Source organism: Engraulis encrasicolus, chromosome 18, assembly GCF_034702125.1.
Source record: "Engraulis encrasicolus isolate BLACKSEA-1 chromosome 18, IST_EnEncr_1.0, whole genome shotgun sequence".
Taxonomy (NCBI): domain Eukaryota; kingdom Metazoa; phylum Chordata; class Actinopteri; order Clupeiformes; family Engraulidae; genus Engraulis; species Engraulis encrasicolus.
The window spans coordinates 18,730,038-18,750,472 of record NC_085874.1 but is presented as its reverse complement, the minus strand read 5'-3'; the positions used below and the strand labels follow the sequence as shown (position 1 = coordinate 18,750,472).

The following is a 20,435-nucleotide window of genomic DNA, read 5'->3' as shown; positions in this document are numbered from 1 at the left end:
TCAAGCCAGTGCTAATTTAAGAGAATGAAAACCCCTGTCAGGGTTCGCTTTATGCCTGTGTGCTTAACATAGATGATTTGGCTAATTAGCCCGATCTGATTTAACGATGTGCTCATTATGATCTGCTGGCTCGGAGTAATGGCTGGATCCCATATGTGACACGTGAAGTGTGTGTGTGTGTGTGTGTGTGTGTGTGTGTGTGTGTGTGTGTGTGTGTGTGTGTGTGTGACACCAACAGATGTCCACATTTGTCAAAGAAATCATTGTTCCATCCTTCTGGCCTTTGAGCTCCATGGATGTAAATTACTTTTTTCAAGGCAGGAGTGTATAAAAAGGAGACAATCCGCACACTTCAGGAGGGGGGTTTGTGCAAAGAAGCTTTACTTGACTTGCAAGCTTTCGGTAGTTAGACCTTCATCGGGCAGACTCTGCCTGATGAAGGTCTAAGGACCGAAAGCATGCAAGTGAAGTGTGCGGATTGTCTCCTTTTTAAACAGAAATTTCAACTGAATCAAGCACCTTCTAAACAGATGAGCGGTGGCCTATCAAAACCTCAAGGCAGTACTGAAACCACTTCAACATGCATTAGAAGCTTATTACACACATGAGGATATTTTTGAAAACAAATTGGTGATGGCCTCCCAGTATCCCTTTTAGGGTGCTAAAACGCACCAGTCACAATGGAGTGTCTATTTTAATCCACATTTAGTTACATGTGAATGGCTAAAAAAAAAGAAGTGTGCAATTAAATATGTCCGCCAGCACCTTAATGTGAAACATCAAATAACATCTCATTTACTGCTTATATATAGTACAGTGTATTATTAACAATACAGTATATTTTATTACTATTCTACATTATTAAGAAAGGGTTGATATCTAGCGATCAATAAAATGCAACCCTCCATGACCTCCCTGAAATCCATGTGCCATACTACTACTGCAATCAATCTACAATGTTTTAAAATGACTTCAAATTATTCAATATGATTCAAATTATTTAAAAGAATGTTTTCTGTAGTATGATTCTGAACAAACATGAACCCAAGAAATCCAAAAAGTCAATACACCCGTTAGTGGTCAGTGTGTTGAGACTGCAAGATGGTGTGTGTATTGTGTGCATGTCTTACCTCTACAGTCTGTGCGGGGGAGGAGAAAGTGCCCATGAGGTCGTGTAAAGGCCTCCGCTTCTGTGTAAAACGCCTCTTAATCTGACAGTCATCGACATCTAGAGGACAAAACACACACACACACAACAACAAGGTCAGGGGTCATGTACCTGATCAGTGACACCAACATCAAGATGTGTCTAACTGAATATTCAAAACTCTTGTCATTTCTAACATTTTATTTTGCTCATTTAAAAGAAATATCTGATGTAATGAATGAAACACCATGAAGATTTGATTTAACATAAACCATTGTGTGCCGTCTCTACCATCAAGGCGTGCACTAGAACATTGAACCTAAAAATGAAGTCATGTTTTAAATAAAATAATAAATATTTCTAATCCTTTAAAAAGTAATGATGAAAGACGAAACAAAGCATTGTTTGGTGTGCTGACTAACTTAACATAAAAAATGGGGTTGCACGGTCATTTCTGTCTTACAAAGTGCTTAGCTCACCGACATTGCTAATGACACATTGAGTATTGGTTTAATGTAAGCACAACCCCATGTTTTATGTTAACAGATTGAAATGTGTTTCAATGCAAGGGCACTTCACAAAAACCTCAGACTTCAAAGCAAATTTCAAACAAGTCAAAACACACACACAAAGACACAGAGGTCCCGAAACATTGCAGTACACCCAGTCACACAAACATACTGACTTTTTCTCATTTTCTCATTGTTTCTTTCATAATTTGTCCATTTCCCCCCTCTCCCTCTCGCTCATTCCTTCAAATGTGATCCACCACTGACCTCTCCTCCACCTGTTTCTTTGGAGTTGGACTAAATCAGTTATGGCATTAAAAACACTTTCACAGGACAAGGGTCAGGAGTTCAGCGATGATATAACCACAACAACAGACACAACAACAGGACATTGAGGGCCTGCTTTTCATCGTGCTTTCGCGCTTGTAAGCACAAAAGAGCAGAAAGAAGGAGGGGTAAATCCTCACACACCGTTGTGACGGTCTTGTCACCTGCATGCCATCTCCACAATATATTATTGGTTTTTGAGCATTATCATGAATCAATGGAGGCATTTGGTCTCGTTGAACAATTTTAATAATTGCCTGCTGGCTTACTAAACCATCGGACTCCATTCTAATGTGTCTGAATGCATGTCGATGCATCTGAAGAGTGACTGTGACCGTTGGAACCACTGTCCAGCAAGTAATAATCATAACATCATTATCCGGCGCACAACACCGTGATCCAAACAGACATTCTGTGCAGAACCACAACTTGGACTGGGTCAGGGAGAGAGAGAGAGAGAGAGAGAGAGAGAACACACTACTGATACGCTGAGGTCCAGCTTGTCATGCTCGTAACGCACATGATAACTGCTGCATAGTGCGCAGCATCACAATGGAAGTGGATAGGTTTGGGTTTTTTTTCCCTCAGCATAACCAGAACTTGGAGCAGGTCTGGGTCGGGAGAGAGTACACTACTGAGAGAGAGGATGAGAACCCCTGTGATGCCCCCAGCTCACTCTCGTCTCCCGTCTGCAGCTGGCATGAAAGGGGCCGACTCGCCAAGGTCACCTTCCGGCACAGTGTGTTATTATTATTCCGGGTATTCCAGTCACAATTTGCCTGACTGAACAACAGCGCAGCTCCCTGCCAGCCACTGACATAGGAGGGAGCGCCTGCCTGCCTGCCTGCCTGCCTGCCTGCCTGCCATCCGTTGCCCGCTCGCTCGCTCCCTCCTCCTCCTCTCCCCTCCCCTCCTCCCTTTCTCTCTGCATCCCTCCCCCCGGTTGCTTCTGCTTTTCATCTCCCCCTGTTCCTCCTCTCCCTCTGTGTTTCTCTCTCCCTCTTCTCTCTCCTCCATATCTCCCTTTATTCATCATCATCTGCCTGCTTTTGCCTCTTAGTCACTAATAATGCATATGTCCATTTTGCTACTTATTCTAATTAAATTGACCAATGCTTCTTTATCCCTTCACATCATGGTGCCTTTAATACTTGTTCTCTTCACTGTGCATATATACTTTTTTTTTTACCACTTCAACCACCCTCTCTCAATCTGTAATCTTTTGTTATTTCGCGCAAAATCACTGTTGTTCATCAAGCCTGCACCTCTTGCAAATTGACCAATTCCACTTATGCATTTCCATCTCAGTGATCCAGTATTCTTTGTCATGACCTCTCTCTTCTCTTTGTCTCTCCATGCCTATCCACGTGTCATTACAACAGTCATCTTCCCCCTATTCCTCATGCCTCTGCTCTGCTCCTAATCATAGTTATCTACTCTACAGATGAATTTACATCGGAGCATGTGTCATAGTCCTGCCTTTCTATACGTTTATATGCGTAGATACCTTTTTGTTCATCTTCTTTCCCACTTCCTCAGCCAATTATTTGGACTCTGGTTATAATTGACTAATTCCATTTCGCAATTTACATCTCTGTATTTCTCATTTACATCTCTGCATTTCTTCTCTGCTTCTCTTTGTCTGTTCATCTACACCGCCTCCTTCCCCCATCGCTCTCTATTTGCATCTCTCTCCATCATTTTCTGCTCCTTTTTTTCCCCTCCCCTCCCCTCATCTGCTCTCCGCTCCGCTCCTCTCTGGCTCTTTCTCTCGCTAGCTCGTTGGTGCGTTCGTTCGCTCTCTCTTGCGCTGGCTGGCTCTGCGTGTCAGTCTCTGCCTCCCTCCCCCCACTCACTCGCCTTTCTCTGTCTCCTGCATGCTGCTCCTTGCTCTCTCAGGAGCGGGGAGGATTAATCCGAGCCGCCTGCAATCTCCCTCTGGCACACACAGACGCAGGGCTCAGCCCAAATCTGCAGCCGTGCTCTCACTCTCGCGCTCACTCATCTACCCTCTCCCTCTCTCTCACACACACACACACATACACACAGGCACAGACTCTCCCATGCTCAAGCACAACCAGACCACCCGTTGGGGCGATGCGCACTAGCAAACATCCCTGTATGCACACACGAAAGCATACACAATGTCAACTTCTTTTTTTCTTTGCATATGCATGCATACATCCATGGGCATCAGTGACCTCTGTTGACTGCTTGCACTCACCCATGCATTGCACACCCATGTGCGTGCACACACTGTATGCAATTCACAGGCTCATGTTTCAATTTACTGTAGTTTTTTTTTTTTGGTAGATGCACACATGCACAAGTTTCCGACCAACACACACACACACACACACACACACACACACATTTGCACACAGGCCACATAATTTTGACAGCACGGCAGCGCTGCCAGCACAATACACTCTGTTCCATCCCTCGCCTCTCTCATTTCTCTTCTCTTCGCCGTGCGACGTCTCCCCCGGCGAGAGAGACGAGAGACGAGAGCACAGCTCTCCGGTGGGGTCCTGAACGCCGTGTTCCAGAAGCCCAGGCGAAGAGAGCGAGCGAGCGAGCGAGCAAGAGAGACAGAGAAAAGGGACTCACACGGAGAGAGAGGCGACGAATAAATGGCCAGGCGAGAGAAATAAAAGGGAGAGAGGTGGAGGGGTGGAGGGGTGGAGGAAGAGTACGGCAGAGAAGAGAGAGGCTAATGGAACTGTCAGAATAGAAAGACCACTGGAGGTGATGGCGGGGGGTGGGCAGCAGCGGAGGGGGGAGGGGGCGGCGAGTTGCTTACCTGAGGTGTCTGGGCAGGTGAGTGTAATGCTCTCGATGTCTACTCTTTGGATCGACTGAGTGCTGAAGTCATTTCTGTGGAAAGAAGAAAGGTGTACAAAATGTCAGACGCAAAAAAAAGCAAGGCCTGAAAAGAAAAGAAAAAAATCCATCAAATGCTGTGCATTTAAAACGAGGGAGATAAGTCGACGAAACACGAACACATGAGAAGTAGAGTGAATTTAAATGCACAGAGCAGAAGGCAATGAAATGCAATTCAAAGCAAAGGATGGTAAAAGAATGGAATAGATTATCAAAAATGCTTCCAGCATCCATTTCCTTTTAAGAGTATTGCTATTCATACTATGGACATTAATGGGCAACCACTCGTAAGAAGCTACTGCTCAACCTAGCTCACATTAGCACCACATGAATGCATTAATTCAGCTGGTGGCATCTACTACAGCTATTCTGCCGAATAGAGTTCAGTAATTAACTAGTTAGTACGTAGTTATTCCAACCTTAAAACAGTGTTTCCCAAATTATTTAGAGTAATAGAGAACAGGCTCTTAATGATTCCCGAAGGAAATTGGGCCTTCAAAAGGTTCATCAGCTTACAGCAAGGAAGGCAACTCCAAATTCACTCTGCCACCCTTAAAGACATATGACTACATCAGAGAGTAGATCAGTGATCAGCTAACCATTTTTATGCAGTTGGGAGTGATGCATAATTCTGCTTTGACGCTATGGGGTGACTGACCAAAGATCAATTGCCTTCTTTGTCTTGCTACTGGCTGCATACGGATGATTGTTACTAAAGCATCAAGTGACTAAGAAAATGTGGGTCATCAGCATCCTGCTTCCTAAGTCCAGGTTGCCAATCACTGCCACAAAGCTACTGTGACCACACAACAATCAGCAAGTCTATCTTCATGCATTTTGCAATCAAAACATGGAGAGTGAACAGCCTGTAACGACATTAAGCAGCTCTGAAGCAGCAGGCGCTCTCTCCGCTAGGCAGCAATGAGCTTCAGTTAGAGGTTTAGAAGCTCTAACGTGACAAGAGGAAATCTGTTGCATTAAAAATCATGGAGATCAACTAGAAGATGATGAACAATGTGTGTTATGAGCTGCCTACGGTTGCCCATCACTGCTATAGAGCTTCTGCAATTACGCCATCCTGACGGCCTGGTTGACTTGAGTGTTTTTGGTAATCAGAGCATAGAGAGTGAGGGAGCGTAGAAGTGCCAGGAGGCAGAATTCATGCGAGAGGAGAGGAGAGGGCTGAAACAGGAAGAAAAGGCTGCATTCAGCCAGACGCGGGGAAGCACAAGGTGGTGAGAGTTTAAGCTGCAGCTCAACTAATTAGTTCATGCAAGGTGTAGCCCATTCAGCCACTAGTGCACTTGCGCTTGAGCAAGGCGTATACAGCAAGGCGTCTATGGAGGTGGGGTGGCGGGGTTGGTAGAAGCACTTGTCTGGTGTCTTACCTTTCTTTCAAGTCAAAATTGCTTTACAAGTGAGGAACAAAAAGGAAAAGGGGAAGGACACAAAGGAAAACAGATGTCAATGTAAAGGATGAGACACCGCAAAAAAATAAATAAACTGAAATCAGAATACAGTGTTGAAATCCCAGCAGAGATACTAGTCCTACTGTACTAGGGACTTGTTTCAATTCTGTCTGAGGGTCTCGCACAAGGCAGTGCCATCTCACAGTTTATCTTGTTTTGCTACTGATGCAAGTCACCAAGCAATAGCGGAACAAGACTGCATAATAAGTCCATTACAATGTTTTTGAAAGAAAAAATAAGAAATCATTCACTTGCATTCATTATAGAAACAACTAAAATGTCAAACACAAAACCAAGTGGATTAATCATTGTAAAAGAGATCCACAGACACCCAATTATTTCTACAGAACTAGCGAGCACAGAGGCAGAGCAAGTGCTGCAAGTCCTGCACTTGACAGCATCACCCACTTAACAATATAAAACCAGCATGGACAATAATAAGCAGTCACACAGCGGGTTTCCATGGCAGACATAGGTAATAATCCAACACAGGCTATTACGGTGCTTCTCATTTAAAACTGCACCCTGACCAGTTGACAGACGTAACGGTGGCGGTGGTAGCCAAACTAAGTTGTGGCTATGCTCCTCTGAAACACACTGTTATTAATACGCACACACCACCACAACTGCACTTAATGACTGGGAGAGGGGTCATTGCAGCTCTGGCACCATGTGACAAAGAGACCAACAACCATCTGCACATGTGACAAAAAGCTGCTCTGGAAGGGATAGGATCACAATGCGGTGCCTTGCATGCTTTTCAGTGTCAATTCATTTCTGACTCAAATCACAGGCATCTCTTTGATCGACTAGCTGCCGGTTTCCTGAATGCACTGTGAAAAAAAAAAAAAAGCCCGGTCTCATGAGACAACACCGGAGCTGTAAACCTCAAACAAAAGCTACAGGCACAGGCTGTGAAACTAAACCTAAATATAACAATTCATACTCTGGCCAATCACCAACAAGATCCTATGAGGAAGTACTGTATCTTCTACTCTTCTAGTGCTAAGTTTGTGGAATTTACAGAGACAAAGGGCAGTCCAATGCTCAATTTCGATTGGTATTTATGTGCATCGTAAACACGTGACATCATGCAGTCTCCTTGAACAGAATAACTGAACCGAAAACAGAAATGTTTGCACATTCCTGACATAGTGCAATATGCGGGCCCGGGGACAAACAACACACTATACAGGGAAAAAGTCGAGTGAATGGCTGAACATACTTGGAAAAATACAGGTGAATTTTTTTTTTTTAAACTACAACAAACAAAAACCTACCCACACAATCCTATAAAGGCATCAGGCTATGACGGGCACATACATACATGCAAACAAACATACATACATGCATGCATGCATGCGTGTGTGGGAAGTAGGGACATACCTTTGGGCGGGTTTCCGTAAGGGTGAGGGGCCATGCGCGTGCTGGAACGTTCTCCCCTGCATGACCAAACCCTGCGAGGGCGAGGGGCTGAGGATGAAGTAATTGGTTCTGTTGGGCATCTGTTGCGACGCTGCTACCTGGTGAGGACTGTCACTATGTGAACACAAAAATGACAGAGCGGAGGAGAACACGGCGTTAAAAATGAACATATAAATTAAACTAGAAATGCACTGAGAGAGTGCACACCTCCGCCAAGGAAGCTGTTTGATGGAACATTTGACTATGTTACACCCTATTTTTATTTTAAGTCTTTCTGCCATCTTTTTGTGCAACTGGATTGTCAAAAGTCGCCCTGTCCCACAATTCAATTTATTGTCACTAGGGGCATCTATAGATTTGTAGGCTAGCAATCCTTGTTCCTTTGGTCATTTCCAACAACTCCACGATGTTTCAGCAAAATCTGTTCGTGATTTTTAAGTTATCCTGCTGACAAACAGACAGACAGACAGACAGACAGACAGACAGACAGACAGACAGACAGACAGACAGACAGACAGACCAATGCGACCAAAAACATAGCCTCCTATACTACACCCAACATGTAAATATATAGTACTGTGTAAAACACTTGTGAATTTGTGTACCACAGTTTGGAAATCAAATTAAAAAGTAGACTTGTAGGCGGCTTTCTTTCCACAGACTACCACAGAGCCACAGAACAACACAAAATAAAGGAGAAACGAACTACATTTCTGGGTAATTAACAACAAATATCTGCACAAGCAATCATCTTATTTGTGTTAATTCATTAACATTGGCTGACATTACGGAAATCTATGAAGTAAATGGTAAATGGACTGCATTTATATAGCGCCTTTACACTCCTTCAAGCACTCAAAGCGCTTTACATTGTATGCCTCACATTTAAGCTTACCTATTCACACTCACATTCACACACCGGTGGCAGTGGCTGACATGCAAGGGCACCACCCTGCCACCAAGAGCCACTTGGGGTTAAGTATCTTGCTCAGCGACATATCGATGGGTCAAGCAGAGCGGGGCTCGAACATGCAACCTTCTGGTTGTCGAAGGGCTCCTCTACCACCTGAGCCATCCCCGCCCCAAAGACCTATTTTAGACTATACTATGCTACACTACAATATGGGCTATACCATGCTGTGGAAGCCACTTCCTGGCACTAACAGAGCAGGAGATGAGCACCCTGAGCAGCCCTGAGCCATAGAAAAAGTGGTAAAGAGCTGTCAATGAGATAAGCCTGAATCTTCCATTAGATGGCTCCGGGTGGGTGATCCACCTGTCAGAGGTGCTCGTTCAGAGCTGATTTGATGACATTTGTGGCATGGCATTAACTTTCCTTCATGGGATTGACGCCACTGAAATGTGTGGGCTCAATACGTGGACACAAACAAGTGGACTTATTGTGTAGACAACAGGCAGAGACCATAAGTTATAGCCACCCGATCATTCCACAAAACATGCAGCAGGGGTCACAACACATACATAGGGTAATCTGTGCTACAAACACAGGCAATATAGGGCTACATGTAAGGGTTTTATATCATTTTAATGACTGCCCTCCATCTGAGGCGCAATCACTCTGTTCTCCCTTTAGCCCTACAAAAACCCAGCTGTGGAACACCATCCTTTGTCATATGGTAGACAACAACCGGAACAAAGGAGCCTTTGTAAAGTAAATGCTTCCTTTTAGAACTCAGACCTTTGCTACGAAACAAAACAAAAAAAATGTACGCCCTGAGCGAAGAACACAAAAGAAAACCACACCGATTTTGAAACCGCAAGAATAGAACAGTGTGTCTTTCTTCTGTGCGTGGGGTGTGTTCTTGTGTATGTTTGTGTGTTCGTGTCAATGTGTTTTACCTGAGCATTCTATTGGTTCCCATTTTGTTTAAAGTCCTAAAATGATTGGGGTGGTTTGGCCTCCTGTCGTAAACCCTCTGGGGGTCCAGGGAGGGGTAATGCCTCAGTGGGGGAGACTGACAGGAGGGAGGGAGGGAGGGGGAGAGAGAGAGAGAGAGAGAGAGAGAGAGAGAGAGAGAGAGAGAGAGAGAGAGAGAGAGAGAGTGATCAGACAAAATATCATGAGGAATCCTGATGCTGTATCTAGTCATTCAGCATGACTGAACAGGTTTGTAATTTAGAGCCTCTGGATGTGAAAGTCATGCTAAAAAGGTCAAGAATGCTAAAGAGCAACGGCAAAACAGAACTCAAAATCACACTTGCTCACAGAAATGAAAAAAAAAAAAAAAAATCACAGTTGTTATAATGCATAATCTTGTACAGAAAATAGAGGTGCACCGAAATGAAAATTTGTGGCCGAAAACGAAACAGAATAATAATGAATCACTTGGCCGAATATTGAAACCGAAACCGAATATTACAATTCAGTTAAAAGTTATCAAAAAAGTTAGGTTTTTCACTGTTTTTAAATATTGCTTAAAGCTACGGCTTACAATAAATGTTTAGACATGTTTTTGAAAGAAAATAAATGTGTATTTGAAGTCTTCAAATGTTAGAGTAGAACTGTCTTGAGAAGTGTCTTTTTTTGCGTTTTCTGTTTTGAATATTTTCTGCAGCCGAATTTTCGGTGCACCTCTAACAGAAAATATTTCAAATACTGCTTAGAAGAAGATCAGAAACGAAACATTGGAGACTGAAGACTTCACGTAGGGCATCAAGTAATCTGAAATGCTCGTTTTTTTTTGTTTTTCTTCATATGGTGCGTTTTGTTGATAGCTATGCGAGGAGTGAGTGGGTCGGTGGGAGGCTGTTTTTTTTTTTTTTTTGCAGATGATGTGGGAGGAACGAACACAAACTGTGCCATCGCTGTCTGGGGGGATAAAATACCAGACTTGTATGTGTGTATTCAAAGCTGTAGGTAGGTGAAAGGACTCTGGCTAATTAAGAAGCAAAAAAAAAGAGCGAGAGACCAAAACAGGAAGTGAGGCGAGCAGTGCCGCTGGAAAACAACACCGCCATCAATCCTAAGCGAGGGCACGGAGCAGCGGGGGAGAAGAGAAGGGGAGACGCAGCCAACACACCAAAGAGATGAGAGAGCCAGAGGGGCAAGGCTGGGTAGAGTGAGTGTGGTGGTGGTGGTGGTGGAGATGGGGGCAGAGAAAGGACAAAGACTGGCGTCCATTAAAAAGATGATAGACCCTTTCATAGCGGGAAGAGGGAGGACAGCAGACAGAGAAGAGAGAGAGAGAGAGAGAGAAGGACAAGGGAGGTACCTTCAGCCCCTCGGGGGAGAGCTCCTGCGGTCCTCCTACTACTTCATCCATGCTCATAGGAAAGCTGCGAAACAGACACATGAGAATGACACAGAGGTAAAGTGAGAAACATAAAGACAAATAGGGGAGAAAAAACATGCCATCATTACAAACACTATCTGCAGTTTTTTTTTTTTTTTTAATCAAACATGTAGAGCTACATACTCCAGCCACCTATTGCTTAAAATGAAATGCAGAAATGTTTGAGCCATACTCTAAGTCCTACTAAAAAGGGAGGGCTGCAAAACTCTGAGCTAAGCTTGGTCAATTTCCATGGGAGAATGGAGGATGGGAGTGTCTAGGGTGCTGTTGATAATGACAGAGTGCACACATGTATTCCATTAACAGATGCAGAAAACACTTTTGAAATGGCTGGGCCATTCTACTACAGCAACGTTCACACTACTAAGAATCAGAAAATTAGTCCTCAATTGTGCCGTAGTTTTTTTCCCCCTTTCCTTCTTTCGGTTTAATAACAGGTCCTTGGCGGTTCACAATGCGACGACAGCGAAGTGAACGCAACGTGACCATTAGGCCTACGGGCGCTCGCTGAAATCAGAAACCACAGGTGCGACAGCTTCAATTGAGGCTCGGAGATCCATCAGCGTGCATCCGAGCGGGGAGATGAGAGGGGGGAGGGGTGTGGGGTGTGGTGGGTAGATGAGGTGTCAGTGCGGCGGGCAGGCAGGCAGGAGGGCTCAGAATGCAAGAGATGAGCTTCAGAGAGGCAGAAGAAGAAAAGAGGCGAAGAGCAGGAGAGGGAGGAGGGGGAGGGGGGAGAGGAGGAGAGAAACAGGAGGGAGATGGAGACAAAACAGGCAGGAAGCAAGATAGAGAGAGCAAAAAAGCTGGCGGAAATAGACAAAAGAGAGCACAGTGGGGAGAGAGACGTGCAGAGAAGAATTAGATGCTGGAGAGGAAGAGGAAGACAGAGATGGGAATGAGAAAACATACAGTCCATGCAGAAAGAACACCAGAAAACAAAGACAGAGAGAGAAAGAAAGAGAGAAAGGGGATAGAAGAGCAAAAGAAAACAATAAAGAGGAAGGGACAGTGAGAGAGAGAGACTAGGAGAACGACAGGGGTCCAGGAGAGTCAGACAGGAGAAGAAGAGAGGAGAAAGTGAAGGAAAGACAGACAGACTTGAGTGGAGAGAGCGATAGCATGACACAAGAGAGAAAGGGCTTACTCGTGCCTCCTCTGCTCCTCACAGTCGCCAGAGAGAGAGAAGCTCCAGCTCTGTCTGTAACCTCCATCTCTCTTGGCCTCTGATCTATCTAGAGCTATAGACGGGTAGGCAGAAGGCAGTGGAGACAAAAAAAACACACACACACACATATCACACCACAATTAGTCCAGCAGGGCTGAGGGTAGAAGAATCAATCACACAAACCAGCGCAATTACAATGCAACAGTTACAGTGTGTGGGTAGAGACACCTGGCGTGAGTGCACTTCTCATCCCGAAACGCACAGTTGTGACGCACTCTACTAGCCAGCTACACTGTTAAGGTTACATTGGGGTGCTGCCGTGGCACCACTGTGGCACCCATGTGCCACCACTGTTCCGTTTCCATGGTGTCCAATTCTTTTGTGTCATTCTGTTGCATTTCTGCGCTCGGCAACGTAGATGGAATAAGCGGGCACACCAAGAGCCGGTCGCCTACGCCACTATTGACTACCGGACACAAAGGGGGCCACAACGAAACCACCTGCTTTTGCCACCAGAATGCGTCCATTGTGGCCTATGAAAGAGCTCTTTTCATCGGGCCGGAGCGGCGATGAAATGGGCGACTAACTGGTGTGCCATGATCTAAGACAGCCTAAGTGGGAAGGGGACGATTTCAATAATCACCTGATCTGGTAATTACTAAAATGAGAGCCTTTTTTTTTGTAACAGGGGACTGACACGTACGGTATGATAAGGGGCGAAGGGGATGGACTACTAGAGAGAACAGGAGTCCACTGCTTGAGATTTTTCCTTCTTTCTTTCAGTGAGGTGACTTGCATAGTAGCTCTTTCCCTCATTATGCAAGCGGAAGAAGAAGCAGCAGCAGCAAGGCGAAGGGAAAAAAAAATCAGGGCAAGCCACACTGGGTCGCTTCGCTCACCTACTCGTGCCATCTCCCCCACCCTCCCCTGGATCGTCATGAAGACACCCTCGTGTAGTCGACTCGCATGCATCGCCTCCGAGCGAGGGAGGAAACGATGGACTGGATCCAGCAGGAGCTGGAGCATAACCCCACTTACACGACATCACAATGCGGATGGATGTATTTATTACCATCAGTGGCTACCATTAGCTGTGTTAACGTCACCATTGTCTGAGCTCTTGGCTGTACTTTAAGCAAATTGAGGTCATTGAAAGAGGAAATCAGAAAGGCTGAGTAAAAAGCAGTTAGCTTTTTTTCAAGGTTTTACTCCCAAAGATTTCATATAGGCTTTTCACACAGGCACACAACATCATATCTTCGTCATACTCGTCTACATTCTTCAAAGGCCTGCCGTCACAATAACCTCTCCACGACTTTGATAGCTGATGACAGTTGATAATAACATTTATTACTTCCCGGTGTAAAGAATGCTGCATTCTTTTGCCTTGAGTCGTGCTTCCAATATATTCTATATAAATAGAATATGAGTCAAAGGGTTGCCATGTCATTAGAGATGTGTAGGTATAACAGTAGATGTGTGTGCCATCACAAACGCCTATGAGGTATTTGCACCTCAAAGAGACATGTGCTACAGTGCTAGCAGGGTGCTCTGCACACACACACTGAGGGCCAGTGTTAAATTCGATGTCGTGACTCGAGGCCTTGTTTCCACCGGGGCTACACACCATCAGAGCTAAGGCCGAAACGGCCAAACCAGTCCAAGCTGGTGGGAGGCACAGCTAGTTATCTCTCTCCCACTGCCACTAGCCTAATCTTGTTGCTGTGGAGCTGTAGCCTAAAGTACACAGCCGCCGTCTTCAGTGCAGGGTGCCCAGATCTGTGAGGGGTCTGACAGCTGCATAGATCCATCTGGATGGCCAGCCAAAGGGGTCACCTTTCTTGCATATCTAGAGCTGACTGATCTGAAAGTATTTTCAGGGAGACAGGCCCAACTGGCTTGGTGAATACGACCTCATTCCTTTCAGTGGAAATAGGTTTCACATACATTTTGAGGGGACTCATCTTCAAGTGTGTGTAATGTGGATTAATACTTCAACACATTTTCATACAACGAGTTTACTAGATAATTGAAAAAGAATGCCATCTTTGGCAATAAAATAGCAATGGCAAGTTACAGACCATTATAGTACAATAATGTGGGGGTTTGCAAAACGACGTGCCACCTGCGTTGAGCGGTCAAAAAGGCACAGTACGTTTAACACATTCCAGTTACTTAATTTTTTCCTTGATAAGTTTGTGAACTTCTGTGTCTAGCTGACGTTTCTAATCAGATACAATGTTTGACAGGAGGGTTGTCAGATTTCCTTGAATGACGTTCGTGCACGAACAGATTTGATAGTATTCCACTTTCTGTGATAAAATAGTGTGACTTCCAGGATATTATCTTAATTTCTTTTGTGCATATTCGGAAAGGCCTGTTTTTGGAGTGGTTACTTTAGCTAGCTTTAAGTGTGAATTGAGAAGTTTGCTCATCGCTTACTTGTTCATACCATCGGTAATACAATTTGAATATCAAAGAGCACAATCTTGGCAGTTCATGTCTCGTGTATCACTCCTAATGATTATGCGAAATTACCCAATGTTCTACAACAACAATAGCCATTTTGTTGAATGCCAAGCAGCTGAAACATCTAACATTAGCAGGCCGAAGCCGTTCAACATTCGCAGGCAAGGCATCAGGGTTGTAAATTCGCTTTTATCTTGTGTCGAAACCCTAGTCAATCTATGCATTATGACCACGGTGTTGATTTGACGTCTGATGTCAAATTATGAGCTACACAAACCAAAGGAAAATGTAAGAAAATGGTTCACTGCTAAACTGAGATGGACCTTACTAGTATCGCTGACGTTAGCTAACTCAACCTTAGCTGTACAAAATGTCTATGCTAGCTAGCATTTTCGTAGCCAACAAACTTGCACCGACACCTCTCGTGCTAGCCACTGGATTCACAGAGGGAGGTATGCTGGCTAACTAGCCTGCTAGCTCATATGAGACAAATTCAACAATCAGTCAGATGGCTAAATCCGTTGCATCACCTTAACACGATACATATTTCCATTAATAGTTAACGGCAATTAATGGATATGTCATATAAAATGACATTCTGTGTGCTTCGATATGAAACATTCCCTGACGTAAAATTCGAGTGTCTAGAAATAACTGCACACTGTTTTAGCTGCCCGCTAACAATCAATCGTGAGCTTACGGCAAGCAGGCTACCCGTCGTGTTACACATAATGCTTTGAACCAGCTAGCATGGCAAGCTATTACCTCTAAACAAATAATTACCGTTACTGAGTGCTCATTCGCCGTCAAATGCCGTCGAAGGAACAAATTGAGATGAAAGACAACACCATCAAATGCTGCGAAAGATATGGGAGAGGGCATTAGTCGTTTTAAAGGAAAGGCGTGGAGGCTTACCTTCAATAAAAATGCTCTTGTGGGCCATGTTTACTCCATGTTGTCATCGACGGAGGATGAGTGCTCCTCAGTTCTCTCAAGCTACGTTGCCGAGTGAGACTTGGCGCCTACTGCTAGTTGTACACCAGAATGCACCCAGGTATTTTTCACTGTCAAGAGAAGATGTTTTCTGGTGTATACGTGCGTTTCGTTATTTACCGTATACGATTCCAGACGTTAAAAAATACGGCGTTGTACACGACTCATGTACATTACACGCCGAGATTCAATTTGTTTTATATGAGTTTTAGCTATCGTTAGCCACCAACTGAGTGAAGTAACTTTGCTATCCAGTAATGTCCAGTGAGTCTGACACAGCAACGTGCTCAATTTAACAACAGTAACGTCACTTCGCTACAATGCGTTGCTTTTTTTCTTGGATATTGATTTAAAGTAGGCCTAATGGCCCCTTTTAGTTAAAAGGTAATGGCGGTAATGGTATCATATCGAATGCATGCAAATTAATAAATTACCATGCCTTGCTTGGAGTGAATTTTGTCGACCCCACATTCAAGGACTTGGCATTTAGTAACTACACGATCGACGTTTACATTGTTGCGTTTTTGTTTGTTTCTGGACTGAAATGACCTCATACCTTCACAAAACTCGACTGTCAAAAAAAGGTCCTGATATGCACTCAAAGTCGGCTACTGCAAATTTCGCATGGTAGGTGGCGCCAAATCATTTTTTGCCCTAGTTGACATTACAGGGGGATAGGCTATCATGCAATGAAAAATATTTTTGACCTAGCTTTAAAAGCCGTAATCTATTTTCACAGAAACATTAGTCAAGTTTGTTGGGTTTTTATTCCCTGTATCTTAGTATAAAATTTAAATTGCCTACATAATTTCAAATGTAATGATACATAGCCTACTTCCAACAGAGCTCAGTCATTTCACACAGGCCTAATTATTTTATAACAGTAGCTCTCTTATTCCTTCCTACCATACACAGTCTGTGTCCAAGATACTCAGTCCATTGTCCACTCACTAGCCATGCCAACAGGCCAAAAATCACCATTTCAAAAATCACTGTTTTGCACAGAAGCACACACAGTACACAATGGAGGCAGACAACTTCAACATATGTGGATGTGTCAAATAAAATCCTTGTTTTTGTTTGCCAATTGGCTATCTTTCATGTAGGAACAAGTGATTTCGCTATTCCAAAGGGTTAGATTCTGACTGAGGTTCCATTGCAAGAGGAGAGCATTAAAGGCTATAATGCCATTTTCAACACAATGCTTTGATAAATCTTTTTTTTTTTTTTTAAGGACCCAAGATTGTTATGTTATGTCCCTATATAAATACACCCAAGTTCCGGGTAGTCATGACTAAGCGGTTAGGGCATCAGACTTGTAGCCCAAAGGTTGCCAGTTCGACATGAGCATGGTACCGTCCCGCCGCACTGCTCCCTTTTGGGCGCCATTGGGGGATGCCCCCTTGCACGGCTGAGGCATAAATGGGATTTCGTTGTGTGCAGTGCAGTGTTCACTTGTGTGCTGTGGAGTGCTGTGTCACAATGACAATGGGAGTTGGAGTTTCCCAGTTGGGCTTTCACTTCAAATTCGGCAGCAATTCGGGAGGCCACAGTTGCCATGTCATCTGTAACAAGACCTACTGTAGGACAACACCATAATAACCTATATAATCCAACCACAGAATGTTGAGATAATAATAGTAATAGATAATAATAGCTCCGCTCTAGCTATTTGTGCATTGTTCTTTGTAACTAAATAACACACTATCACTTGGACTATGGACTATGCCAGACTGCACTGTGTGTAGCACAGCATAGCGTTGACATATCTTTGTATTTTACTGCTATTATTATTATTGCTATTGTTATTGTTATTCTGTCTTCTATTTGTCCCCTGTATGTTAAATGTTCAATGTTAAATGTTTAAATGGTTATGTATTAATCTACCACTTTATTGTTATCACTGTCAGTCTGTTAATGTCAGTCCTGTGTATGTCTATGTCCATACATCATTTCAATTTCCTTGTATGACCTGTGCATATTAGTGCATATGAAGAAACTGACAATAAAAGCTGACTTGATTTGGCTTGACTTCAGGTCTTAACATCAGGCACAATGAAAAGTCCAGCATCACGTCTGCTATTAGGCTATTAGACGCAGTATACTTTTTCAGTTAGGACTACTGTGGGGACCCATTACCCAAAAATGTCTATCAAACATATCTTGCACTTTGGCACTTTGGCTGTTTTGTATAACCTGGACTGATCTCATCAGATAGATCTCATATTTATAGCATGTTTCCCTTGTAGCCTTTTGGTTTGGTTTCTTGTTTTACAGGAGATTTTTGAATTGGACACACAGGTTCAGAAAACAGCTCTATTCCCGGCACAAAGGTTTCATTTCAAAGCAGCATTTTATGTAACAGTCATTTTGTTTGTCTTGTTTTAGATATGAACTACGTCAACACTGGGCGCAGAAGATATTATACGTAGGCTAGGACTTTTGCTTCCACAATCTTGCTTGTCAATTACGCCATGGAGGGCAGTGGGAAAGGTTTGTTGTCCATTTCCATCTTCAATAAATAATAACTGGCAATCTCATGAACTGAAAAATAATATTGGAACAATGGGGGTTTCAGTAAGATGGCCAATAATTTTCATTTGATATGCTGAACAGAGATATGCTTACTCATGTTGTTCTAATGATTAGCCTCTTAAATTATGAACCACGCGCAGTGGAAGAAAACATAAATATCTCATGGCAGAACAATAAACCTGAGACCAACAGGAAAAAGATCAATTTCCAAATGATGTTGGATGTTACCCATGTGATGATTTCATATAGTCTAGGCAATGGGTGCGATATATTGGGAGAATCGCTCGGAAGGTGATAAAAGCGTAAAACTTGGCACAAATGTTCATTAGGACATGCTTATTCATTTCAGGGGTGGAGCCACTCAGAATTCAGCGTTGCCTAGCAACGGTTGCTAGGTGAAGCATCTTCCTTAGCAACCAGCATCAGTAATACAGTTCCCAGCAATTTTTTGGTGTTATGATGTCTAAATATTGACTCCTTGCCCTAATATTACTAAATATCAGGGGTGGAGCCACTCAGAATTGAATGTTGCCTAGCAACGGTTGCTAGGTAAAGCATCTTCCTTAGCAACCAGCATCAGTAATACAGTTCCCAGCAATTTTGTGGTGTTATGATGTGTTGAAATTAACTCCTTGCCCTAATATCACTAAATATCAGGGGTGGAGCCACTAAGAATTTAGCGTTGCCTAGCAACGGTTGCTAGGTGAAGCATCTATCTTAGCAACTAGAATCAGTAATACAGTTTCCAGCAATTTTGTGGTGTTATGATGTCTAAATATTGACTCCTTGGCCTAATATTACTAAATATCAGGGGTGGAGCCACTCAAAACTTAATTTTGCCTAGCAACGGTTTTGCTAGGTAAAGCATCTTCCTTAGAAACTAGAATCAGTAATACAGTTACCAGCAATTTTGTGGTGTTATGTGTAAATACTAACTCCTTGCCCTAATATCACTAAATATCAGGGGTGGAGCCACTCAAAAGTCAATGTTGCCTAGCAGCGGTTGCTAGGTAAATCATCTTCCTTAGCAATCAGCATCAGTAATACAGTTCCCAGCAATTTTATTATGTCTAAATATTGACTCATTTTTCAAATATCACTGAAATAATGCATGATAATGCTTCAAATAATAATATGTATGCAATATGTATGATTATGACCCCCTTTGATTTTATTCTTGCCCATGGTTGCCAGGCCATTAACTCTCCTGAGCAACAAACATCAATGATACAGTTTTAATCAATTCTGTGGTATGATATGTGTATATCTTGACTTTGCTATATCATTGTATTAATACATTAAAAGGTTATATAGGAACTTGTGCCATTGTGACTCCTTCGGTGTCATTCTAGACACCACAAAGCATTGCAATTATGTGAATAATATTCTCACTTTAGTTCTTGAACACATTTGAAGTAATGAGGGGCTTTACGTGTCACTTCAAGTCAGGCCTCTCTTTATTTCACTGTATTTTACATGTGCCTAGCACTGCATACTGATCATTCAGAGCACAAAATTACAATTTGGAAAGAAAGATGCCTACATGAACAACATCATGTGTCTGTGTTGTGTCAAATGACAAAGTAATTGTTGACATGCGTACCCAGGAACTAAGTATAAATTACTAAATGGATTGTTACATCATTTAGACAACTGTAACATGCTTTCGAAATAAATGGAATCTGTCTAAAATTATTTAATAACAGCAGATTATAGTCTTTAAATGCAAATAAATGTTTTTCTCTTAACCAATAGTTGGTTAGCAGTTGGTTACAATCATGGATACTGTTTGCCTATTACTGTATTAATATATAATAATTACTTTTTATATTATATTCCAATATCCAAATTTAAAACTAACAAACTATGTATGTGCTGTTACACAAGTATGGACACACTCATAATTTCTTGTAATGAACAAAATTTTGCTTTGGGGATTTATAAAAGTGCTCTAACTCGGACTGACAGAATGTAGCCACTTAGTCACATCGTCTATATTGATGGTGCATTGTGTGCAAACTGTAATACAAATTTGCAAAGATCTCGCAGGCCTAATGGGCGAAGTGGTTCCGTGGGCCAAATTTGCTCCCCTGGCGTGAGTTTCACATCCCTGTCTTAACTTAATTCTTACAGTATTTACACTGAACCTTAATCAAATGGAATATAAGCTTTTACAGAACTGTACTGTTTTTCTAT

General features: G+C 43.0%; 1 protein-coding gene across 5 annotated transcripts in view; it reads right to left on the bottom strand.

Annotated features, from left to right (window-relative positions):
• The window catches only part of senp6a (SUMO specific peptidase 6a), a 48,961-nt gene extending 32,960 nt beyond the window's left edge, over window positions 1-16,001 (bottom strand). For 2 of the 5 annotated variants that reach the window (XM_063223193.1, XM_063223192.1), the window contains exons 1-8: window positions 15,627-16,001; window positions 12,222-12,315; window positions 10,994-11,057; window positions 9,621-9,736; window positions 7,722-7,874; window positions 6,255-6,275; window positions 4,787-4,860; window positions 1,131-1,228 (exon numbers count right to left, since the gene is read on the bottom strand). In XM_063223193.1, the coding sequence (XP_063079263.1) occupies window positions 1,131-1,228; window positions 4,787-4,860; window positions 6,255-6,275; window positions 7,722-7,874; window positions 9,621-9,736; window positions 10,994-11,057; window positions 12,222-12,315; window positions 15,627-15,654 (648 nt within the window). In that variant the 5' untranslated portion in view covers window positions 15,655-16,001. The remainder of the gene's footprint in view (window positions 1-1,130; window positions 1,229-4,786; window positions 4,861-6,254; window positions 6,276-7,721; window positions 7,875-9,620; window positions 9,737-10,993; window positions 11,058-12,221; window positions 12,316-15,626) is intronic. The other 3 variants (XM_063223191.1, XM_063223194.1, XM_063223195.1) reach the window with 3 other exon arrangements.
• Window positions 16,002-20,435: the final 4,434 nt, after the last annotated feature.